Raw genomic sequence first — 26,951 nt, 5'->3', positions numbered from 1 at the left:
GTGACACCGAAACATATGAGGTTCGGGGAACGAAGCGGCAGAAGGAAGGAGTACTTTTTTGAGCCGATAGATGTCGCGTCGGCGTGTTTATGTGACAGGGGAGAGGGTGAAGTGAAGGTCGTGGAGAATGACGTAACGCATTCACTACATTGTGATGCCTTTACGAACTTACGATTAGTTACCAAGATACAGATAATGAAAGAACGGTAACGATAATTTCTAATATGGATGGTTCAGAACAAATACTAGGAAGTTGCAACAACAACACTGATAGGGTTCAAAGTAGGATCACCAGGAAACGTTATACTAAACCCACGTTTGTTAGGGTTTCAACCGAATCTGTTATACCGAACAGTATGTGAACATTATATGAAAGGGTAATCGCATTTCAGTAGAGGTTTAGATAGTTTATTAAAACTTTGCACAACCAAACTTTGCAGAAGCCTACATGTTTCATGGAAGAATTCCGCCTCATCAGGAATAAATCGTCCACAAACTTTAAACTGTTAGCAGAAACACACACACACACACACACACACACGCACACACATGCTCGTACCACTTCACTTATTCTCCACTAAGTTGAGGCTGATGTCAGGACACGCCTTACTGAATACCACACCTCCCGAGCCTTTAATTCAGTGGTGTCGCTACTAACTTCATCATCACCCACATTGCCACTCGCGACACATGATGATGGCCCACACTTTATCTTTCGGGTTTATATCACAACCCTTAGAAGGCCAGTCGAGAAATTCCGTGTACTGAATGGACTACTCCCTCGCCACATTACTCGTGTGGATGGAACTCTTATCTTGCACAAGTGCGGTGGTAGAGTGTGGATGAGGTAATATCATGGCTCGCACTGACTGCAAAATACCTTCCCTGAAAGACATATATTCTTGGTCCATGAACCTTCCTTATACTTTCACCAGCTTTCCACGTCCAAACGCCCAAACCTTTTAAAGCGCTCACCTTGCCACACTCTTAGCTGTCTTTTGAACACGTTATCATGGCACATTCTCGCCCCTGCTTCATCTGATGAGAAATACTTTTCATCCTCAAAAATAACGGTGTTCCAGAACTCCGGGTCCTCTGCAAGATGCTGAAAAGCAAAACCAATTCCAGAATCCTTCTAGAAGTGTTCGAGAGTTATTGAAATCCTTGGCCCTCACGTACCAATGGATGACATTTTCAGAGATGCGCTGTTGTGCTCCAGGGAGGACGCGGCATAATCTTGAGTCGCTTCCTCTGTAGTCTGGGGTCGCCTCACATCCTCTCATCCTCCTCTTGTTGGTGGCGCTTCCTTACCAGTGATATGGATCACGGGATACTGGGTAAACCACCATGGCAACTAATCTGTATTTTTCTTTCACCCTAGAAAACCGTTACGGGGGTATATTATATTTCTCCTGTCGTGCATTCAAGGTCATTGTTGTTACTGTAAACCATCACTATCACAGTCTTAACGTTATTAGTTATATGGAGATTTTATTGTTATTCTCCACGACACCCGCCTCCCCACACAACCTTCATTTCACCTCCCCTCCTCCTCCTCCTCCTCCTCCTCCTCCCGTGTGCCTTCTCACACCACATCATCTTTTGGTTCAGAAAGGCACTTCATTCTGCTGCTTAATCGTTCGAACTTCAACTGTTTCGAAGTCACATTTGTGGCCTGGAGCGGGACAGAGTATATATATTCATCGGTGAATAAGGCAACTTTATATCCATCATATACTCTTTTTATATCACAGGCTTGAAGTTCTGTAGTGCGGAGACTTCGTTCGAATCTTAGATCGAAAAGACAATGATGATCCCGTCCCTACTTTATGTGTACAGATGTTTACAAGGATATTATCATAGAATGATTAAAAGAAATTAAGAAAATAAAATTCAGACTTTACAGAGGAAGTAATAACATTGTTTTAAGAATTGTGTGAAGAAGGTCCGCTCAAAGAGAAAACACTTACGGGAATGTTAAATTGGAGTTAAACAAAACAAAATCTCTGGCCATTATATCAAAGTTCTTATGAAGAATTATAAGCTCTGACTCTTGTTTTTCTTTAGGGTTCGGATCCTTAATGCCTTTGACTTCACTCTCAAATATGAATGATTTACATTTGGAATATACAGCTTAAGTCTTTGCGTGACTGAACTCATTGCCTGGAAGAGAAGATTACAAGGCAGACTCTGGAGAAGAGGATGAATAATTCATATTAGATATTTTCTTTTAAATATAAGCATATATTAGCTATACGTATTTGGATTTAATTTTCAATAACTTTCCTCACTAAACGAATGGTACGCGTATCTGTAAATTTAACAATACAACTTATTCGACTTATTCCAAACACAATATAACTCATTACGTGGCTCATTCGTATTAACCAAGATTTGAACTACACACTTTGGAATTACCCATGTTGCTATCCTCTATTTCTCATTTTTTTATTTCCAGTTCAAAGAATTATAAAGAATCTCGGATCAGAACAGCATTCGAAAGACGACGGCTTATTTCCCTGGCTGCTGGCTCAAGTCTCACTAGGCTATTTCTCTCGTTCTTAAAGATAACTCCTCCAAAAAGGCATTGATTGAAATGACTTTTGGAGGAGTTGTCTTTCAGAAGGAGAGAAAATGGCCAAGACAGAAGGAGAGAAATAGCCTAGGGAGAACGGGAGAAATAGCTTAGGGAGAACGGGAGAAATAGCGTAGGGAGAACGGGAGAAATATCCTAGTCAGATAAGCGCCAGCAGCCCGGTCTTGATGCGTGACCGTTCATCACTCGGCCAACCATTATAGTTTTGATATTCACCGCCGCTTTATTTCAGGATTATTTTAAGACCTGTGTTTAAACTGACGGGCTAAGAAGAAGAAAAAAAAAAAACGTTCCTGGACGCTGACTAGTTGCAGCCTGCACCATGATTGCACTCAAATCATTATGCCAAGCAGCTGATTCGATTACATTAGCTGACTGCCTAAACTCAAGTCTACTTTTCTTTAATGCAACCCAATCAAAAACTAAACCATCCTATGATAACCTCCGTCTGGACTGATCGTTATGCTTGTATTAATATTTGTAGTGGGTATTTTGCCGACTAGTTAATTTTCAACAATTACTTTTTTCCTTTTTTTTTTCCACTAACTTTAGGTCACGCTGAGGCAGGCTGTGTTTATGTTGAGGTAGAATTGCATTACTTTGAGGTAGGATGGACCCAGAAGGGGGCTTGGGTAAGGTTGAGTTGTTTGAATATTGTAAGCCAAATTTTTGGACAGACTTCAAGGTGTCGACGGGTTTAAGTTATCCTGTGGCACTGGACTTGATGATATTAGAATTGTTGTTTACTGGTCATCTGAAATATTTGTATTAATCTCGAAATTGATTAAGACTTTTCCTCTAGTCAAAAAATCGATAAATCCAGGAACAAGGAAGTGAATTACAGTGGTCAGCAAAAATGCTCTTTAACCCACCAATGTCTAAAATATTCAAACAGTCTGTCAACGATAAACTTTTCATTTAGTAGACTGTGGATGGATTAATTATACGACCATATTTTGAGTACCGTCTGCAGAAAGATGTCATAGTTTGAAATCATGAGAGCGAAAGAACATAAAGGAGAAAAGAGGAAATCGATGCTTGAAGACATGAAGGGCGGGGAAAAAATCATCGCGACATGAAAAGCAAAACTGAAAAGTTTCGCAACACTTAAATTCGTGAAACTGAAACTGCCGACAGGGAGACCATTAAAGATTAGTGTAGAAAACTTCCATTATCTGTCGTTAGCATGATCAAAATTGCCCCACAAACTGTATTCGGCGTGACATCATTCAACCTATATACAAAATCACTAAATCTGTGGAGAAAATATCTATAAGGTATTCTGGGAAGGTACCACAAAAGGGGCCGATCTTTTACCAGCTCACCCGGCGGGCAGTCCCCCCCTCAACCTACCATGTTTTCTTTGTTGCGTCTGACACCGAGGGCTCTCTGCTGCCGCGTCTTTTGTTTAACCTGCCAACGGCTGCATTCCCCACGAACTCTTGTTTTGCAGGCTACAACACATAAAATGAAAGAATGCCGTTGAAAGAAATGATTGCAGAGTATATTTTATTAGAATGTGTTCGTTGCCGCTACATCTGTCTATATGTGATAGCGATTTAATGGCACCCAAACAATATTTCACCCCAGATTTGTATTCACCATGACAAATAGGTGCTATACTTAGGTTTTCAAGCTAATCATTTATCCAAAGAAAGATATCAAAAAATGCAGATGTAGTTCAGGGTAATTCTAAGCTAAAAGCCTTTATGTTTCTAAATTGAAATATAATGAAAGTCTCCTGTATGTGAAATGATAGTGTAAAATATATAATAATGCTTCCTCTGTCCGACAGATATCAGATGAATATGAAGTTTGTAATCATGTTTTATCAAATTTATAAAATTGTTTGTTTACACGTAGGATGTGTAATTTTCCCTGAAGGTGAACATGTTCACGAGTTTGAAATGTAGGTCGACCTTCGATGAATATTCTTACCAATTCACTGTTATATTATTTTCTGTTTTGGAATTTAAGGAACACTGGGCCACTGAGGAGTGCGTCTGAGAATGAACCAATTACGACAGAGTGCTGGGGTTGGGTGGGTAAGTGATATAGTGGATGTATTAGTGGCGAGGTGAATTTGATGTGTTCGGCAATAGTAAAACTACCTGATGTGGGAGTGGATTATCAAGGACAGAGTGAATTGGTGTTTTGGAGAATGAGTGAGTGTCGTGAAGACGTCTTGTATGTTACACGGAGGTTAAGAGTGAAGGAAAGGGGGTGGAGACTTAAAGAGTGGCTACGTTATGTAGTGAAGGAATGGGTGTGTGAGAGAAGGCGTTGGATGAGAGATAAGTTAACTCCTAAGACGTACGGATGATTATAGAGTATGTACCTAACAACCTTGCTAGCTCCTACAGCACTTACAATACTTTATGACCAGTTAAGTAGATCTTTTCCTTTTGCGTTCCTGTAGACCGAATGTGTATAATGATTTCCTCTCTGACCTTCGCCCTCTTCATCTCGGCAGGTCATGACCACACGGGCCATGCGAACACAAGACGAATCCTGAACACCAGAGATCGACACCATTATCTTATCATCCTGTCGTCACTGCCAGTGGACTTGTCGTCTTCGACGTCTTCCATTGGTCGTTTCATGTCCTCAGCCACCAACGATGTTAATCACCAAGACCTCATTGATTTCAAGGTCAGTCTCCCCTCTTCAGTAGTTGATCATACCCTACGTTACCAGTCATTCTTCCTGTAATGGCCAATATCCCTCCATTGTCCGCCATTCTTGAGCTGTCATTCAGCGAGCGGTAGCAGCCACAGGTGGCCCCCTGCGGGTCGAACATGTTCCTCCATCGTCAGGATGGCTCATGCAGTCCCACATGACCACGTTCCTCCCACCGTCAGCGCAGGTCATGGTCTAACATGACGGTGGCGCGCGTGGTAATAACTGGTTCGGATGGTGAAACAGCCGAGGGGGTGCGGGGGATACGTACGTATAGTCACCGTGGGATTCGAAGCCTCATACTGCTGACGTTGCACCGTTCATATATCTCCCCCCCTTCTCCCCTGAGGTACTTTTTCTTTTGCTCAGTCACGATCAGTCGCCCACTTTTGAGAAAGACTATTGTTTTCATTGCGTGCGACGTAGCTCTATCGTAAAACGAATCATTTGTTACTCGCTTCTTACTTATGCTTAAAGATAAAGCTAAAAGCTTCTTTCCGAACACCCTCTTCGTTTCCTTTAGTCGCCTAATTCGATATTTTCGACTCGTGAATCCTCGAATTCATCATCAGCTTCAGTCTAGCCATTCGAGGTGGAAGCCAAACGAAATGATCAATTTTCCCAGTGGGAACTGCGAGGAAATCTGGGCTCCCCATAGACACTTTCCCCTGACAGTGTCCAGCGTGTTCTCGTCACTATCATCAGGTAATGTCCAGTGCTTGTTATCAGCACCTCACAGCCGAATTACGGGGGTCATAACATCGGGTCATAAAGCAGTAAAGAAAATTGAGCTGAAAGTGTGTGTGTATGTGTGTGTGTGTGCGGCACTTGTCTTCCCTCATCAGTGCGCGGCTCCGCTCCGCCGCCCGCCGCTGCGCACCGGACAAACACTCCCGACGCCAAGTTAAACTAAACATGCAAAGTTTGTATTGATATTGGGCAGGGGAATGCTGGCCCGACGTGTACGGTGGCGGTCCACGCTGCGGCCTCCTCACTCATCCTCCTCCTCCTCCTCCTCAGCCTGTTTCGTCTCCCTCCCTCCTTCTTTCCTTCCCCTCCTCCTCCTCCTCAACCTGTTTCGTCTCCTTCCCTCCTTCTTTCCTTCCCCTCCTCATCCTCTTCAACCTGTTTCGTCTCCTTCCCTCCTTCCTCCTCCTTCCTCCTCCTTCCTTCCTTCCTTCCTTCCTTCCTTTTCCGCTTCCTTTATCATTCCTCTTTATCATCCTCCCTACCTCTTGTTCCCTCCTGCCACAGCTGCTGTTACGTTACATGGGGTGGTGTGTGGGAGGAGGGTGGCCGAGTCGGCGGCTCCAACGCCTCATTATTCTGTTCAATAACATTCCTCGATAATGAAATATGAACTTTTCAGGCAAAACTCCGGGTTTCAGGAGGATTTAAAGTTATAATCTCTCTAACTCCGGACTAATTACCGGCTCGGTTGGAGGAGCATTAATGAACAAGGAATACGGCGATAGTGTTGCGATGTCTGTTCTCTCGGGCTCTTCCATAACATCTGGTGCCACAGTCAGGCAGGTAGATGTGCTGGAGGCCATCGGACGGGGCACGGTGAGGAATGAGGTGACGACGACGTAAAGAACTGATGAGACATGAGTGAGATAATGTACCCTGCTGATGAATTCTGAAGACTTCAAACCGATGCGCTTCTTTTGAGAAGTGGGAAAGGGTGATATACGTGAGAATATTATTTGTAAAACATTTGATAAAGATATCCTTCTTCTGGTGATGAACGGAAGAGATACATCAACAAAAACACACACGCATACACAGGCCGCTTGAATTATTAACCACTGTCTGGCTGGAGGGAGGCCATGGCACCAAAGGACTGGAAGAAGACAAGTGTTGTGCCTGTCTTTTAAGAAAGGAGATCGGAAAATTGCGTCTCTCTGATGAGTGTGATCCTGTTAAAATACTGGAAAAGATAATCAGAGGAGACACTACCGTGAATCGCAAACACCACGGAGCCAAGGGGAAGTTCTGTAGTAACCAGTCTTTTAGATTTCTACTAGAGAGTGAGCTCGCTTTCAGGCAAAATAGAACTGTGGGTGAATTGTGTGTACAATGGACCTCCTGAAAGCATTTGACACTGAACCACACAAGTGGAAGGGAAAGAAGCTGGATTTCCAGGCAGGAATAAGGACTGGCACCCTCTTCATGAGTAGAGGATTACCTCAGTAGAAGGGTGGAAAGAGGTGATTCTTCATCGAAGTCTTATCGAAGTAGGTTCTGGTCACCAGTGGAGTGCACGGGCTTGGTTCTGGAACCTGCTGTACTTGATCTGTGTATATGACTTGCAAGGAAGACTTGAGTCACATCTGAATTGCTTGCTAGTGGACGACGTCATATTCATGGGAGCCGGTAAAGAACGAAGAGGATTGCACCAGTGGACACTGACAGATTTCAAAGTGGACACTGACAGATTTCAAAGTGGAACTTTCTGGTATTCAATTGACGAAATTCAAACCCGTTTGAATGCATCGTAATGAGGATGGGACGCGGTGAAAGGAGAACGCCTTGATACGAATATTATCTACTGTGATGTAAAAGCTACAGGAATTTGTGTGTGAGAGGGACTCAAGGAGTCGGAGATATACCCAACCTGTCACCAGAACTTCACTTTAGGAGGAATATAAGGGTGACAGATGGTCTGCTGGCAGATACCTGAATCGTGTTCAAGTGTCTATAGATAAGAAAATACTTGATAAAGCTGGTCAGGTTGCAAATGAAGTCAGAACAAGCCTGTGTTTCCCATGTTTATATCACTTAAAGGAGCACAAAGAACTAATAGAGAAGGTTCAAAGGAGGGCATCGAGGATGGTGCAGAATTAAGAGAACTGAGTTACAGTGAGAGAGTTTTGAGGTCATCGTTATATCCGCTATGAAAGAGAGAAGAGTAAGGGGTGACATGAGCGTATCCTTTTAAGTTTTTAAACCATTTTCAAGACGTCCGCATTGATCGATCTTCTGAAATATAGAAAGATAGAACAACCAGAAGCAATGCCATGAATTAAGCAAGAGATTTGCCAGGTGAAAAAAAAAAAAGGACAAAAGTACTTTTATGGTATAAAATCAGTGGATGTATGGATGGAGGAAAGTGAGTGATGAAACTGTGAATGCAGACGGCATACAGAAGTTCCAGAACTTATATGACAGCAGAGAAAGTTGAAGAGATGTAATCCCGCATAAGTAGAACTCCATCCCCTTAATAGACAAATATATAGTTACATAGTTGTTTTCATCGTAACTTGAGTACTGTATCTGATTCTACCTACCAGGCTATTTTCCTCAATTATAACAGTCAGTATTAATGAAAAAAATATGGTTGAATTGCACGTACAACAGCCCATGTCAAGATACTGAATTGTGTGTCAAGCAATAGAAACAGTGCAAATACACAAGGGCATTGGTTTGTAAGAAGGATATTTATAGAAAACTGTTCTTATTTGGGATATAAGTAATGTATTGTGTATCTAGTATTGGTCTTAATTATCATTTTATTGTTATTATTATTATTATCATTATTATTATTATCATTATTATTATTATTATTATTATTATTATCAAATGATTAGTTATTTTGATCAGATATTGTTTTCAGTCGTCCCTATAATCGACCCTAAATGTATATAAGACAACAGCATATAACATATAATTCATCTTCGATTTATTGATAAATATAAACGGGAAATAGTCACTGCTGCACAGACCTTGCTACAACCAGCTTCAAGTCACAAAATCCCTCGAGTACTGTGACTCTTGGCTCCCTCCAGCCATCACCAGGGTTACCCAAGCACTGATGATCTGTAGGCTTGATCCCCCGTGCCCCAGGGGAACGACCTATCGACAAGAAGGACAAGTATTGTGTCCTGGAGAGAGAGAGTGTGTGTGTGGCGTGTCCTGGTAGCTGGTAATCTCAGGGCACAGCGGGAGGACCGAGAATGTGGAAGAAATTTTTTGGTTTGAAGGCCACTTGGTTCATGGCGGGGTTGAATGCCTCATTATCAGAGTCGATTATTTTTATGAGGCTTCTAGACGATGGTGGGAGCACTGAAGGTATATATATACATTTTTTTTTTCAGTGACGGAAATTTCCGGCACAAAATTTGAAGAACAGGTTGGTTTTACGAAGGCACATACAAGCAGGACGTAAGCAGTGGACGACACTCGGGTATGGAATTAAGACATATAGAAACGTAAACGCATTGGTTCTTGTAATGTTCGAGCTGTGGATGAGTTAGAATGAGATGGGGGTCCCACGGGTGAAGAACTCCCTCCCCCATCATGTACAAATACATTGACTAGTAAGGGTAAACCATGGCTAAATTGACTGGAAGGAATAATCAGACATATATAGTTTAGAAGATGAGAAGAGGATGAGTCATTCTCGCTTTTTTATTCGTGGAAGATAGAAAGAGATGGATCGTTTGGTTGTGAAGAGGAGAGGGGGAAAAAAAAAGTCGAGGGAGCAGCGAGCTGTGTAGGCAAGAGAGACAAATGAATGGAGTTGATCGTGGTTTTTTCTGAACGGGGGTTCGCGGGGGAAAATAGTTGCACAGTTGGTTGAGTAACGGAGAGAGTGAGTTACGGAGGTGAGTACAGAGACATGGGAGCGGAGGGAAACCGACTAGCACGGGAGGTACGACTGGGGTTCTGTTGGTATCTGTTAGCTGGAAACTTGAAAGAAGTCGTCCTCCTTCACATTGCCGTAATTATCAAGAATATACAATCGCAGTCCCCACCTTCCCAGTTACCCGGTGGAGCGCCTGGCTACTCTTAGGAAGCTAGGCTACGCTAAGGTCGGCAGCAAGACATGATAGACTCCCTCGAAGTGAGGAGGTTTCTCTCTCTCTCTCTCTCTCTCTCTCTCTCTCTCTCTGACGATTGTGCTTTGTTTCGTCAGCTGAGAAAAGGCGTAGGCTCGCCGAGAGTGAGTTCCTGACAGAGAGAGAGAGAGAGAGAGAGAGAGAGAGAGAGAGAGAGAGAGAGAGAGAGAGAGAGAGAGAGAGAGACGTGGCAGATTGGTCAGCAACTCGCCCCCAGCAACTTGTACAATAGATTTCTTTTAAAGACTCAATATGAGAAGTATTTTTCCAGCTGAATATAAAGAAATCTGGTGATAGAATAACATTTAGTCGTCTTTATGACATTCGGTTAAGCTGTTGAATGAAGTTAATCTTAACATATTTTCTGTTCCTTTGTATCGTATTTGCTGTATATGTATCGGTAACTGATAACTTTATGATATATTTTCCATGATTATTTTAGGTGTAGAAGTATTCGAATATCTTATCTTTCAATTTTGAAACGAAAGGGTTTTTTTTGGCATTTTTCTCATAAAAATATATTTCAATTAAAGACTCATGATAAGAAGTATTCTTCATGCTGAATACAAATCTTGTGTTAATATAACGTTTAGTCCTCTCAATGACACTCAGTTAAGCTGTTAAAAAATGAAGTCAATTTTAGAATATTTCTGTTCCTTTCCCATCGTGATTACCGAGTATGTATCGGTAACAGAGAGCTTTGTGATATATATATATTTTCATGATCATTTCAATTATAGAAGTGTTTGAGTATCTCATGTTTCAATTATAGAAGTGTTTGAGTATCTCATGTTTCAATTATAGAAGTGTTTGAGTATCTCATGTTTCAATTATAGAAGTGTTTGAGTATCTCATGTTTCAATTTTTAAATAAAAACTTTTTTGAGCTAGAAAATAACCTGAACTATTACATCAATTTTTTGGAAACTTTCTCAGAAAAATAGATTTCCTTTAAAAAGCTCATTGTAAGAAGTAGTTTTCATGCAGAATACAAATTTGGTGTTTAAGTATCGTATAGTCGTCTTTTGAGCTAAAAAAAATACCCCTAACTATTCAGGGGCGTATCCAGGGGGAAAATAGCGCTATGGCAATCACTGAAATTGCGCCCCTGGCTTGATTAAAAAATGTACATACAGTGGATGTATATAAGAAATATATACAGTGTAATTATAAACTGTTGAAGAGTTAGACGAAACTTAAATTCATATGAATTCTAAAAGACTTAATTGATCAAAATTGTAACGTAGAAGCGGTAATGCAACTGATAGTAGCAAAATATTACTATAGTTGAAAAGTAGGCGAGTTTCTTTTTTTTTATTATCTCACAAAACCAAACCGTTGAAAATGTCAGTCGGGTCGCATATGTCAAAAAACAAACCTGTTGAGTGGCGTCCCCCCTTCAAGTGGCGCCCAGGGCACCTGCCCTACCTGCCCTATCCTAGATACACCACTGCACACACACACACACACACACACGCACACACATAGTCAATTAGAACTTTGGGGTCCGGTGGAGGCCGTGGCTGTTGCTCCTCAGGCACCGCTACGGGGACGCAAAAGAGCCACAAGGCTAACCAAACGCTGGTGACCCAGACCTTCTCTGTGGAGAGGGTACAACGGCAGGAGGTCGACGTAGCCTCTGCCCTTACTTCACGTACGAGGTGTTAAGACTCCGGAGGGAGGTATCCACTGATGCCTGAAGTCACCATCCTCCCGCTGATGATACCGAGGTGGTCGACAGTGGGGCAAGAAAGGGGTGTTAGGAAGGGGAAGGTATGTACACTCTAGAAACGGGAGATGATTACAATGTGTGCAGGTGTTGGGCGTAGGTTTCACAGAACTGTGTGTGTGTGTGTGTGTCGAACTTACGCTTCTGTTTCCGTAAGCTGCTAGAGTCAGCGCTGCGTTCCGCGGCCAACTGTTCCTAGGGTAGTTGGTTGGCTCTGATTCCCTCACACACACACACACACACACACACACACACACACACACACACACACACACACAGTAAACTGTTGTGGATCACCCTGCTCCTACTGGTGCCGCCTCCTCAGCTTCTTCAGATCCAGACAACCCAACCAGTAGTCCACCAACGTCCTATTATATCCGCAGGTTCACCACCGTCAACTCCCACTCCGTACTTGTCATCTGACTGACTCTCCTTCCCCTACGTAGCCACTGCCGGAGCCTTAACCTCTCGTGAGAACCAGAGACGCCACCTCCTCTGCTCCCAGGACTTTCTGTCTGCACTCACATTTATCTTGTCTGTTCGATTCTCCGTTTGGAATTCGAGTCGAGCAACATTAGCGAGGCAGCGCCCTGTCTCTGCCCTTAGTTTTAGTGTGTGTCAACTCGTCTGTTGTTTAGCAGCTTTTCAAAGTTACCCCCTCTGGTCGGTACTCCTTTAATCCTTTACCCATGACTGCTCCGTTGAAATTGAGGAACTCTAGACTGCCGACTGTTGTAGTCGCTTTCGTTCGTCCCTGATCCCTAAAGCACGGAACTTGCATGAGGTGTTGTATGTCCCCCAACACGTCAAACTCCGATGGCAACAGAGCTTACATCTTCGCCTTTAGTTTCTCTTTGTGTCTCAGTAACACAACAGCATATGTACAATTTCGATGGGAGAATGAATTGGAGGGAAAACTTCAAAGGTGTTTTTTTATATATCTTAAAGTTTTAGATATATATTTTCAGCTTGAGTTCGACGATCAGACAACGAAACCTCATGGAACATTGATGCTCGGGAGATTAGGTATTCTGATTGTCGGAAATATCGACGCGTTGTGTTGTTGTTGCTGGTGCCCCTGATGGACGGGAACGATGCCAATATACTGTCGATGTGATGCATCTTCTTATCCGCCAGCGAGCGAGGCTGCCGAAGGGGATGGATGTATATGGGGGTAGGAGGAAGGGAGACCTTGTTTTTCCCCCTACTTTGCATGTACTCTCTCTCTCTCTCTCTCTCTCTCTCTCTCTCTCTCTCTCTCTCTCTCTCTCTCTCTCTCTCTCTCTCTCTCTCTCTCTCTCCAAGGGGAGACGTGTGCTCTCTCTCTCTCTCTCTCTCTCTCTCTCTCTCTCTCTCTCTCTCTCTCTCTCTCTCTCTCTCTCTCTCTCTCTCTCTCTCACACACACACACACACACACACGGACTGTAGTAACACATGACAACCAACCCCCTCCTCCCTCTCCCTCCACGTACATTATCGACGTTCCGGCCTCCTTACCTCCTCCCCGTCAGTCAGCTGGAAGCGGTGAGGGTCGCCCGCTGTACAGATAGTAAAAAAAAAAAAAGAAAAATAAAAACACGTTATCGACATTTCAGACCGGCTGTATGGTAATGGCGGAGGGGGATAGAGGAGGAGGAGGTTAAGGGAGTCCATTTTCCTTATATATATTGACAAAGTAAAGCAATATTGACTACTGGCTTCAATGGACGCCCCCAGGAAGTGGACTGTGAGGTCAGGGGGGGACCCAAAGGAGAGGCCATAGATACTGCCAGGGAGGGGAGTGTATAGGGTCACCATTGGCTCACGTCACATCACGGAAGAAGAAATAGGATCACTAGCTTGTTACAGGCTGGCTGGGTGTGTGTGTGTGTGTGTGTGTGTGTGTGTGTGTGTGTGTGTGTGTGCACATAGGAGTAAAGACATGGTACATATTTACAAGGTTGATAAGAGACGGGGTTAACACGAGTGTAGTAAGACTCGCTCCCCAGTAATCACAAAGACCTCATTGACAGTGGGCGAGAGAAGAGCAACCGAGATGGCCCATACCTGAATTAAGATGACTGAGCCATACATAGAGAGGCTTTAGACTAAGCCCCCCCAAGACTCTTCACCGTGGAGGACCTGCTGACGAAGGGATTCTGCCGAAGAAACTCAGGGAGAACGCGAAGCCCGAGAAGGATACACTTAAGAATAACAAGTCACATTAGTTATCAATGGCCAAGCGTGTCATGTGTGAGCTAGAGAGATTGAACGCTCGTGGAGTGAAAGCCAGCAGCCCCACATGTAAGGATGAAGCAGAGGGAAAAGACAACAACCTTGGGGAAACGAGTGATACTAGACGAACATTGGGGGGTGATGCCTCAGTGCGCAGCCGTCTCCAACCCTCCCGATGGTACACAGGTGGGCAAGTACCGGTCACATACCTCCCTCCCTGGTCAGTGGCTGCCTACCTCTTAGTACCTATCTAGAGACAGAGGACCCGACAGCAGGTGTTGACGAATTTGAATCCTCGAGATGATGTTGACAGTCAGAATTCTTCTTGAACTACAGCACCAGCGACATGATGGGCAAGGGGTTGGTTGGTTAGCTGGTTGGTTGGTTGGTTGGTTAGCTTGTTGGTTGGCTGGTTGATTAGTTGGTTGGTTAGTTGGTTTGTTGGTTGGTCGGCTGGTTGGTTGGTTGGCTAGCTGGTTGGTTAGTTGGTTGGTTAGCTGGTTGGTCGGCTGGTTGGTTGGTTGGCTAGCTGGTTGGTTGGCTAGCTGGTTGGTTGTTGGCTAGCTGGTTGGTTGATTGGCTAGCTGGTTGGTTGGTTGGTTGGTTGGCTAGCTGGATGGTTGGTTGGTTGGTTGGCTGGTTGGTTAGCTGGTTGGTTGGTTGGTTAGCTGGTTGATCGGCTGGTTGGTTGGTTGGTTAGGATATAAAGAAGTGTTGGTTTAGTCACCCTGAGGCTGGTGGTGGATGGCTGGAATAGGCTGAGCAATAGGACAGCGAAGGCCAGGTGGGTTTTCTTCTTCTTTCGCACATTTTCCTGACCTATCATAAAACAGTGACTGTGACCAAATATATCAGGGAGGTGCAGTGATAAGTCATCTTGCGTTGGGTACTCTTCCACCATTTTCCTTTGCTCATTTTCTACCGTCTTAGAAAAAAAAGAAAAATGCTTTGCACATCTCTGAGGCCGAATAGAGGATCAAAAGTGAATTCTGCAGATCAGAACACAGCGACATACACTTTACATCTGTCTTGATCTGTCATCTATAGTTGTCTTCCCCCTCGTGTCCTTTGCTATGGAATCCCATCTCCGTCATTGCTTTTAGAGCAAACAAGATATTCAAATGGAGTTTGAACCGATAAAATCAGTTTGTTTTTTGTTTTTCTTTTTCTTTTATAGTCTTTGGTCCTCCTCTGCACTTTCCTCCTCTCTTTAGAATAAATTATTTATTTCATCAGTGTCACCTTGATTCTTTCCACAGCCTTAGGATGGAAACCAGAAGGAACATGAATGGGGCGGATAGTGGAGCTGTGGTTTCATTAGCGTTGCACATAACAGCTAGAAAATGGGTGAGAGCGGAGGTGGCCTTCCTTCGTCTGTTCCTGGCGTTACCTCGGTAACAGGAAATGTTAGTAAATAACACATTGACGTACGGAAAGCATGACCTTCTGTGGCTCCTCAAGCAGCGACACCTCCTCCTCTTCAGGGTCACCCTAGCCCTTCACATCAGCAGGCCACCAGGGTCACAACGCCCTAATTCACAATGCAAATGTTGACGGATCTCGTTAGGCTATGATGACAAGCGTTAACTGCCCTGGCGACATTTGGCAATCCAACTTAACACAGTTACCGGTACCCAGTAAAACCAAGATATTGCCCTATATATATATATATATATATATATATATATATATATATATATATATATATATATATATATATACACATTCATTATTATCTAACCTCACATTCCCCTTCCCCTCCTCATAATGAGTTAGTTAATACTGAAGGACTGGTTCTAAGAAAGGAAGATCCCATTCTCCTACATCACTCTTCACTCTTTACTGTAGCAAAAACGATTCCATAGAAGAACAAAGATTATGGTCCTAGAAAACGTGATTCCACCGATAGCTGAATTATCCCCAATTCATTTCGTCAGTCAAAATTTTCAATTATTTGAATTGCGTCAACTCTTGAAAATCCCTTGTTTCTCTGCCTTCCTCGTCATCTTGATTGTCCTTTCATAGTTTTTTTCGGCATAATCGTTTTAGTCCGTTAAAATTCTTCAGAGATACGTAACACAGGCTTTTACTTTCATTACTTTTGCCATTGTGGACTTGTGAAATGGATCCCCCAACAGGACTTCGTTGTCTTCTCTCGCATACCTTGTTATCATGTGAGTTACTAACGTCAGATAACGTTTTCCTTTGCTCAGAATGATGTATCAGTGTACAGTGCGTACATCCGTGTCACCAAGTCGAATCCAATATGATGAAATTTTCAGATATGCCAGATTAAACTAAGCGTCAGTATTTTCAGTTGGTGATGGGTGTGTTATTATATGAATAAGTCACCCAAAAAAATTTGAGCTAGTTTTCTTTTATGCATATTATATGACAGAAAATGGTAAATGTATATGTGATGGAGGACTAGAGTATTTATGACATCCCTCTTCATAATCAAGAAAATCTGATTAAAAGACAAAGGAAAAAGAAAAAAAGATTGTTAATTTCAGTTTGGGATTTTATGCTGAATTCTTTGATAAAATAAATAAAATGCAATGTAATTGAGAAAAGTACAAGAGTACACTTTTCAGAAAATAACCATGGAGATGATTGATTGCTTCATGAGTCATCCAGAGTGGCCCAGGAGCTCTTTCATCCCCTCCCGGCCCCCACCCCCTCACACACACACACACACACACACACACACACACACACACACACACACACACACACACACACACACACAGCTCCAGAATATGAGAATGAACGACAAATAAAAGGCAGTGGATTAACTCAATATGCTATTATAACACCCCACAACAATTCAGTACGTCTAATGTGACTGTAATGCCAAATTGATTAAGTAATTTCAGTGTTCTGACGCATCAGAGTCGATAAAAGAGGTATATACAGAAAGATCAATAAGTTAAGAGTCTATCAGATCACACTTCGAATAAAAGAAGTTCTCACCATTGCCTGTGACAAATTAAGCTTAATTCGTAGAGCATTATTCCCTAATCCACCATTAATGTCAATTACAAGACATTTTACCGTGAAGTTTTCCTATTGCGGTGACCCAAAATCAGCTCTTGCAATGGAATACCATTCATCACACTGGTGAAGCTGCCATTTTCCACGCTCAGTCAATCGATCTACCTTCATTGTTAATGAAGTTCAATCCGATGTAACCAGAGCTTGAAATAACCATATATTTTATGGTATGATCCTTTTGCGAAATCCTGGATCCGATATTAGTATGTGAAGGTTCCATTTAGGCAAATATAGATATGCACATCAGTCAGCTTATTCAATGTGATTTGTTATTTTATATTGTCCTTCAAGACGACAGACAAAGTTTCATAGGAAAAGAAATGCAAGATGGAGGTCCTTGGTGAGGTGCAGATTTTTACAATGCCGTTGAGACTGAAGGACCAGAGAGCTATGTCAGTGATTGAAGAAAACACGTCAGCATACAACGATTTCTGACGTGTGTAACAGGCAGGTGTCGATGTTTGTGTGCGTGTCTGTCGCGCCGGGTTCTTGAAGCTTGGACGAGCTCAAGCCATGTAGGAGGAGGAGGAGAGACAGTCCTGCAGGAAAACAGGATGTGTGACTCCACCCTGGACCTCAGTAATCAGTACACGCCATCACGCCAAGAGAGGCAGGCTACAACCATCTCAAAACATGGCATGAAAGTAAATATATTAAGTTCGTCCACTAAACCCTCCTAAAGTATATCTATGATTAGTCTCTCACGGCTGTCATTTGTACTTGATATCATTTGTCATACATATCTACTAATCAAATTATCATATCAATTGTATTCTCTAATTATACCACGAGTAGAGAGGTGTACGAGCCTAAATTGTGTTCGGTGCTTCCTGGTCGTGCACAACGGGTGAGTTCAGATTAAACAACTTCACCCTCGAAGTTATGATAGGTTCTCTACTCCCAGAACACTAAAATATTTCACATTTTTTCATATTCTAATCATATTTCTAATCCGTGGATCAACTAGAATTTACCAGCAAGCAGAAACAGTGTTCTAACTCTTCGTTGTGTTCCTCAATTGATCAAAGATGAAATAACATATTAGATTTCGTCTTGGGAATGCTATTAAAAGAAATGGTTAGCGTAGACTGAGCATACGTTTAAGTCATGAAAGTCTGATTTAAAGAAATGAAAAACATGTACATGAATGAGATGCAGTTGTAATATCAAAGGTCGTGCTCAGAATGGACAGGATGAGAAAGAAACGAGCATTGTGTTCACGGCAGCGCCTGTACTTGAGAATATTAGATTTAAATCGTGGTCAATGGCATAGACAACATCCCATCTCTGGGACGTAAGGTGTTTCATATACCCAAACGAGAATAGGAAAACTGACGTTAGCTGTATTTCTGTTCCTCTATGTAACATTCTATAGCTTATGCCATAACAGCTGTGGCTTAACTATATTTCCTTAAGAATAATTTACAGACTTATGAGACAATTTTAATGGTCCATGTTACATTTTCTGAGAGTATGTTGTCATTTCTTGGTAGAAATTGGGAATGACAAGTTATCAGGTTGAACTGTTATGTAATCTGGATCATAAGACACTCGTGAGTACCTTCCCCAGCTACCTGGCCCATCACGTGAGGTAATCAGATACCATGTCCACTCGGCCATATTCTGAGCTAACCAGTCACATTTAGTTCACAGGGCTGAGGTGAACTGTTCTCTTTATCATTTGCTCGTTTGACGTATGTTCGTCATTGTTTAACCTTATTTCAAACTGATTTTTTTTTTAAGATTGAGCGAGTCATGAATGGTCAGCACACGACGCCGATTCACTCACAGCAATTTCTAAAGATCTCAAATTCTCGTCCCCTAAAACCTGTCGTCGCGTTTCTCGAGTTCTTAACTAACCGTTATCTATTTAGTTCATCAGAACACCAAAAATATCTCATCAGGTGAATTTCTACCTCGTTAATTACAGCTCAACTGATAGATTAAATTACTTTGAGGACAATTGAGTGGCTGGCCTTTAATGCTGTGTTCGTGCCATGTCTGGCGCCGGCTACTGTGGGAGTGACTTCCGGTTGTCAGCTGGCGGCGTGTTCATAATTTATGGACGCTCCTCTTGATTACCTTCATTCATTTTGCATCTTAATTGACTATAACACACACCACTTTATGTAATCCTTATTACAGGCGCGTTGCCAGAGCGGTTGAAAACATTTTAGGCTATTTAAGTGTTTAAGACATACGTCTGGCAGTGTGGATGGAGTATTTCGGACTGGTGGCCTCACAGCGAGTACATTCGAATACTTCGGCGTGTTAGGACTTATTTAATGTTTTACCCTGTACGTATGCTTTAATAACTCACGTATCCTGGAGCAGGTTAGATCACTTCAAACAACATAATTTGTTATCCTTGTAGCATAACAGACAACACGGGTAATAGGTGAAAGAAACACGTATATGCTTTTCGTCTAAGACCACTAGGGTGTTATCCCAAATATCTACAAAATTCTAAGCGTAGTTCCCGTATTGCCTCTAGGTTATGATAGTAGTGATTGAGATGGGGGGGATGAGGAATGAAAGTTTACATAACGGCATGTCACAGAAGTGGTTATGTCACATTGCTCAGATCAATTCATTTCCAACTTTTCATGCCGTCGTAGGTGGAATGGGATCCTACTGCTGTTATTAGGTATCCCGGAACAATAACATTAACGTTTTCCCTTATTTTCATTTGCATCCCAAAGTAGCGTTTGTTAAAGCCGGTAGGGTGCTCGATGAAATGTATTTATGACAGCGGAAAATGGGTGACATTATGAATATTAATAGTTATAGAAGTGAGGTGGAGAAAAAATAAGTTGGCTTGAATGAAAGGAACCAGGTATGTGTGTGTGTGTGTGTGTTTGTAGATTCACATGTCTGTGTAGCAGGATTCTATGCCAATTTCGTGGCTGGCGTCTGTTGAATTATGAGTTTTGATATCATCTTTTGCCCTAACTTACAGTCAACAAATATAAACACGGTAGAAGAAATCATGGTACAAAATTAGAAGATTAGTTTAGGCATGTTGTACCTTCATTTTGTTTACCTCTTGTGCCCTAAATATTATTTTCAAGACAAGGTATTATCATGTTATTGGTATGAATAAAAAAAAAAGACATTATTGGGTCTTTGTAAGGAGAGAGTTGTGTAACATACTGTGTAGATCTGAATTGCTATTATTACATTAGGTACATACTGGAGAAAAAAGAGAGGCAGTGAGCTTAGATATATTACCTTGAGGCCAGTACTAAAATATGCCTGCCAAGTTTGGTCACCGTACCTAAAGAAACACAAAGAACCAATAGAGAAAGTCTAGAGGAGTGCAACAAAGATGTCACGAGAATTGAGAGAGATGATTTACAGGGGAAGGCTAGAGGAGGCTTTAAGACATGCCCAATTTGGAAGAGAGAGTGAGGAGTGACATTATCAAAACATTTATCCTTTGAAGATGAAGGGATAAAGGAACCAGAGAGCATGATATTAGATATATCAAAATACTTATCGAAGAAGATGTAAAGAAGTGTTATTATACTATAAGAATGGCGGATGAATGGATTAAAATGACTGAGGGCACGGTAATTGCAGACAGCATACGTAAATCTAAATCTCTTACGAATGTTTAAGAGATGGGGACCCACGGGTGTATAACTGCCTCCCCGTAATAGAACAAATAAGTAATTACAAAGAAGTGCACCTTCAGACAGGAATAAGGAAAACACAGATTCTTTCGAGGGATAGAAAAGTACCTAAGGAGAAAGAAACAAGTGACGCAAGTCTGAGAGTCCTTCTCGAAATGGGTGGAGTTCACAACAGGCTGCCGCAGGGTTCGATCTTTTGGACCAGTGCTCTTCTTGGTCTTTGAGAAATATATGTCAGAAGAGCTGGACTCTCACATCTGCATATGTGCTTGCAGATGATGCCAAAGTCGTAAGGGAAAGTAAATGATAATGGGAACAGCGAAACAACTTACGAGGGAACCTAGACAAATCCCCAAAGTGGGTCTGAAACATAGTTGAAATTCATCTCTTATAAAAAAAAATCTTCGTGATTTATAGCACAAAGATATTTGAGATGTGTATTGAAAGGGCCTTTCCAAGTCCACTATGTGTAAAATGTTACTCTGACATGGAAGTGGAGTCGAAAACGGTGCGAACGTTGAGACGGAAGCCACAAAAATGTGGCCTTATGAAAGAAAATGATGGATGAGAACAGAAACGATATACAACAGAAAAGTTATGGGACTTTGATGACATACGGAGATTGAATGGTAAAGAAAACACATTAAACTTTTTAACCTCAGTCTAAAGGAGTAAAATAAGACCAGGCAGACTTATCATCGCCGATGGAAAAATATGATGATGGAATGTTAACTTCACGTGAGGGAAGGAAGAGTTGCCAATGGAGGGTTTTGCGTCCACGTGCAGGGATCATGTGTATGTGAATTTCTTCGTCAGTGTGCATTACGTCTTAGGTATACAGTAACCCATGTATTACAACAATGATAAATATCCTGTCATATAAAACAATATTCATTGGTAAGTTACCTATTACGTGCGACCTTGTCTCAGTCTCTGTAGAAAAGTGTTTATGTCAGTAATACTTGCAAATTATACGCTGTATTACGGGATAACTAAGCCATGCCTTTGCGATATTTCCTAACATACATATTTGTAATGAGTTTCGTATACATATCGTTCATTCTACTTTCATGCTTGTATCAATGTATGTCGTGAATATTTGTTTTGCCAAGAATTGCCATACTTTCGTGGGAAGAGGAGATAACTGTACACCCTGGAGCACGCCACTACCCGGCACCGCTCGGTGGTGAACTGCTGACAACTTGAGGATCATCCGGGTACAGCAGAAGGTGCACGGTAGACCGAATATATATTGTATATATTATCATTACGTAACCGTGAAACCTCTAATATGGACCTCGCGCAACGCCGGGAATGCGCTCCACGCAGAAGTAGAGCAGGCTTGGTTTCTTTTAAAGTGAGAAGACCGGCAAACGACACTAAACTCACTTCTGTTTGCTGACGATGATAGATAGACCCTTGGCGAAAGTGACTTCTCGCTAAACTTCTCGCTAATGGTGTTAACACTTGAACTATATATATATATATATATATTCTTCGATCATGTGTAGTTCCCAGATGTCTCTAAATAAAGTATTTTCGGTCTTTGCTGTGTAAAAAAAAAAAAGGGGGGGGGGGGGAGGCGTTGTTGAAAAAGCTCTGAACATTATTGGAAACGTCTCAAGCCACTTGATCATATACAACTTCTGTACATAGTGGAAGTCTTCCCTATAGAGCAATGCTGTGTGCAGGGCTGATGTTCTAAACGTAAAATTACGACCACTGTCAGTCAAGGCTGAGTTCGTGCAGCCTGGGTATTGCTTCTACAACGGTGGAAGAAGGACGGTAAACACGCTGAATTAACTGCTGCTCCCATCACGCCTTTCAAACGTTTTCGGACAGTTTTCAGCCATGGTACGCCTTTAAAAGTGAACGTTTATACGTCATTGGGTGTTTTATATTTTTTCATTTCTTTTTAACTCCTTTCAATTCCTTTGTTATGTGACGGATATCGTGGAATTAAACCATAGCATTCTCAAAAGTAAGGTGTTCATTAACAAGTGACTGTCGAAGTAGTAACGTCAATTTCAGTGTGTATTATACAAAGCAGGTTCTTTGATATCAGTCACCAGTTTCGTGGCCATGGAGTCTCGTCATCCGTTGAAACTTTGAGGCTCCTGCCGCACACCCGGGAAGTTGGCCACGTCCACCGATCGGGATCGCAAGTCATAGCGTGACGTATGTGCGTCTTTGTGTGAAGTCATATCGGTCGTGCAAAGTCGATTCGAGTCTGTTGCCGTATGTATGCAAATAACAAAAAAAAAAAAAAGAAATAATGTCTCAACACTTAAAGATTAAAAAAAAAGAATATGAAAATTACAAACATTATACTACTATAGGCATTGTACACTTACTAGCACAATTATAAACACTGAATTTATCGACAAGATTGGAGAATCTAAAATGGACACATGAATAATCAACATAATATTGCTGATGTGTATATACTGGACCACAGCTCAGCTAGAAATAGTAGTGACATTTAAGCGATCTATAAGCTAACTAGAGTAAAGACTTATACCATGGGTTTGGTTGCAAAACCCTAAGGGTCGAGCTTCCTCGAATCGTAAAGTTAAAAACGATTAAAAAAAAAAAAAAAACTAGTTAGAACTCAGTTTTTACAGATTATATCAAATATGATTTACGTTTATACTCACCGTGAATGGTAATGAATTAGAGTCCCATCGGAACACAAGAGCTACGAGTTTGGAAAATAAAACTGCATATGCGTAGTGGGCACGAAAGGAATACAAGGGATCAGTGTATCAAAACCGAAGGAATTTACTATTAAATGTAATGGAAGACGATTTCACGAGGTATGCTAGTGGTTCAGATGAACGGAGGAGGTATAACAAGGTGATCAGGATGCAGATCGAACAGAGGAACTTGTTTGAGGGCAAGTCTGATGGGGAAATGCCTTGGAGAACAATGATTTCTGTAACCACACACTGGTAGGCAGCAATACGTGAGTGCGTTACGTGTGTGTGTATATATATGTGCAGCTCTACACAGCTGAATTAAGCAGACACCACAGTATAACAAGTTATGGAATATGCAGCGCAGTAATGTGAAATCAGCTAAATGTACCGAATAGGCTACAGGAATAACCTGAATATAATTTAGCCTCACACCAGATGACACTGGATGGTCGTAGTGCATTATAACTAGGCCACGAGAGCAGTGTGAGTGGAGCGACGTATTGATTTTATCCAGAGGTTTGTCGCAACTATTAATCTAGAAAAATAGAATAGTTTCTGTTAACAATATAAAGTAGATTGATCCTTTAAAAGAAAAGATGGCCTTTTATCTCCTTAATTGAATTAATTGCCTGAAGTTATACACACACGCACACATGCAGTTGTAACTTGACGATTCTACTTCACTGAGGCAACAAACCGCTTGTTCAGAAGAAAGGATTTTAAAAGTAGAAACCGAAGGGAACCACCTGACTGTAGAAACGAGCCTGGCAAACTGAGATTAGGAATCTGGAGAACTGGCAACTTGCTAAGGTACCTTAGAAAGAAACTTCGGGACTTCCTACAACAGGAAACCTTCCTTGCAACATACGAATAGAAACTCCGTTAAGGAGACCTATGAACAGAAGCCTGTCGGGTGTACTCTGAGTATAAATCTATTCTGATAATGGAAACTAAAAGCTGATGACAGGAGCTTGGAGGTAAAAAACCTTGGAAAACCTGAGTAAAAGCGTGGGCCGCTTGATTTTAGATACCTGGGGAAGTCTGCAATGTCATGTTTGCTCAAATACCTAGCGGACACGGAATCCTGAACGTTTTCTGTATTGATGTAATATGACAGAAAACGGTAATTTATGGAATTATATGAAACGGAAAAAAAAAAAAAAAAACTCGATTCAAAGGAATGTTTACTGGACTCAATATTGATTGAAAGATCATCATCGCTAACCATAAGAGGTGGATCATAGCTTGCTAGATTAAGTTAACAAGGAGCCAAGCAGTATAACTCCAGTATAACTCTAAGGAATATATATATATATATATATATATATATATATATATATATATATATATATATATATATATATATATATATATATATATATATATGTATATATATATATATATATATATATATATATATATATATATATATATATATATATATATATATATATATATATATATATACTTCGAACACAACAAATGACAACAGGAGATATAACCCCTGCCAGTGGTACTGGAACAGAAGCATTTACGAATCTGCAAATTTACGTTTATGGAATTCTACTGAAGCCTGTTCGTGTTTAGATTCCCCTCCTCTCGTACCTCAAAGACTTACCATGCCTCTCAATAGCTACCTACATTGCTCCCAGGGTGTTTCTGTGTCCGGGTGTCATGCGCATTATATTCCGTTTTTTTTTTTTTGTTTTGTTTTGTTTTGTCATGTAATGGTCCACAGGAAACACCTCTGCCACGTAAGTCAGAATCAGGTATCCTGACAAACGAATTCTTACTACATCTTTACACTATACGTTAACCCCTTATTTTTCTTTATGGCTGTTCCTTCCTATTATTCGTCATATCTGCCTTCCTCATCTTGTTTAACAATGCTCCTGGTGTACCATTCTCCTGAACGATATTTTGATAACTTAAGTCGATCCAGTGCATAGAAAGTTTAGCTTTGTAAGGTCTCGCGTTGCTGTTGCAAGGGGGGGACGAGTCGTGGCCGGTCCCGTGGTGCTGCTACAGGAAGGGATGAAACCTAGTCGAGGTCGTATGATGTCGCTGCCGGAAGGGATGAAGCCTAGTCGAGGTTGTATGATGTCGCTGCAGGAAGGGATGAAGCCTAGTCGAGGTCGTATGATGTCGCTGCAGGAAGGGATGAAGCCTAGTCGAGGTCGTATGATTCGCTGCAGGAAGGGATGAAGCCTAGTCGAGGTCGTATGATGTCGCTGCAGGAAGGGATGAAGCCTAGTCGAGGTCGTATGATGTCGCTGCAGGAAGGGATGAAACCTAGTCGAGGTCGTATGATGTCGCTGCAGGAAGGGATGAAGCCTAGTCGAGGTCGTATGATGTCACTGCAGGAAGGAAGAGGCATAGGCTAGAATACAAAGTGGCCCGAATCGTTTTAAGGCAGTGTACTGATGGACGTGGCTGAACTACTGAATGATAAAGCGGTGGTGTGCAATCTCTAAGGCTCGTATAACACATATCCTCCATATACGCCCTGGTGTATATTATATCTCCAATTTAGAAGGGCTGATGAATCACGCGTCATTGAAGTGTAATGTAAAGTTGGACGCTTTGAAGGTCTTGTAGCAACGAGAGAAAGTGGTATAACAAAGTCGTAAGTAGGCAGGCTGGTAAGCCCTTCACGTGAACCAAGGGAGGAGGAAGACATCATGTGATCAGTGGCCAAGAGCAAGAAGTGCATTAGAGCGACGCAAGGGAGCGCATCACCGCGCCCTTCACTTCCCTCCCTCACAAAAATGATCTTTACACTAGTGAACAACGAGTCTCAGAATGATCGCTCAGTAAACTGTAAGGGGTTGGTATTCTCTCAGATTTTTTCGTCCTTATGTCATATCATTTCTTGGAAAGTAGGAAGATCGTTTTTGTGCTGTGTGTGTACATCTTTTACACTCATTTCTCACGAGCAAATTTTTTTTTTTTTTACATTATTCTAACACTTATCTTGTAAACTTAATCATCTTACGTAAGGTAACTAATGATCCCTTAAGTTGAACTGTATAACCCATCGTCAGCGGGAGTTTCAATTATTTTTTTTTTTCTTCTCTTCGTAGTTCATGAAATTTAGAAAATAGAATAAAGGTGTATTTTCAAAACCGCGTTTACGAAAGAGAGTTATATCCTAAGATATTCAGGCGAAACGTGGTGCTTCATTGAGGAGCAGAGCCAGTTGAAGAGTTTGTAGGATATTTTAGTTGTATAGTTTAAGGAAGACCAAGATTAGAGAGGCAATGAGAAGGCATGAGAAAACGAATAAACTTCTGTAACAAAAACATTCCTAATTAGAAAAAAATGACCATGTAAAGGTATATATATATATATATATATATATATATATATATATATATATATATATATATATATATATATATATATATATTTTTTATACTATTCGCCATTTCCCGCGATAGCGAGGTAGCGTTAAGAACAGAGGACTGGGCCTTTGAGGGAATACCCTCACCTGGCCCCCTTCTC

At 41.6% G+C, this 26,951-nt stretch overlaps 1 protein-coding gene across 1 annotated transcript in view; it reads left to right on the top strand.

Annotated features, from left to right (window-relative positions):
- Positions 1-5,078: 5,078 nt before the first annotated feature.
- ben (bendless) overlaps positions 5,079-26,951 on the top strand; it is a 62,054-nt gene continuing 40,181 nt past the window's right edge. The window contains exon 1 of the mRNA XM_071693234.1: positions 5,079-5,248. Within this exon, the coding sequence (XP_071549335.1) occupies positions 5,198-5,248 (51 nt within the window). The 5' untranslated portion in view covers positions 5,079-5,197. The remainder of the gene's footprint in view (positions 5,249-26,951) is intronic.

Source organism: Panulirus ornatus, chromosome 4 (genome assembly GCF_036320965.1).
Source record: "Panulirus ornatus isolate Po-2019 chromosome 4, ASM3632096v1, whole genome shotgun sequence".
In the NCBI taxonomy this organism is placed as follows: Eukaryota; Metazoa; Arthropoda; class Malacostraca; order Decapoda; family Palinuridae; genus Panulirus; species Panulirus ornatus.
Note: the sequence above shows the minus strand (reverse complement) of the source record. Positions and strands in the feature narration are given on the sequence as shown.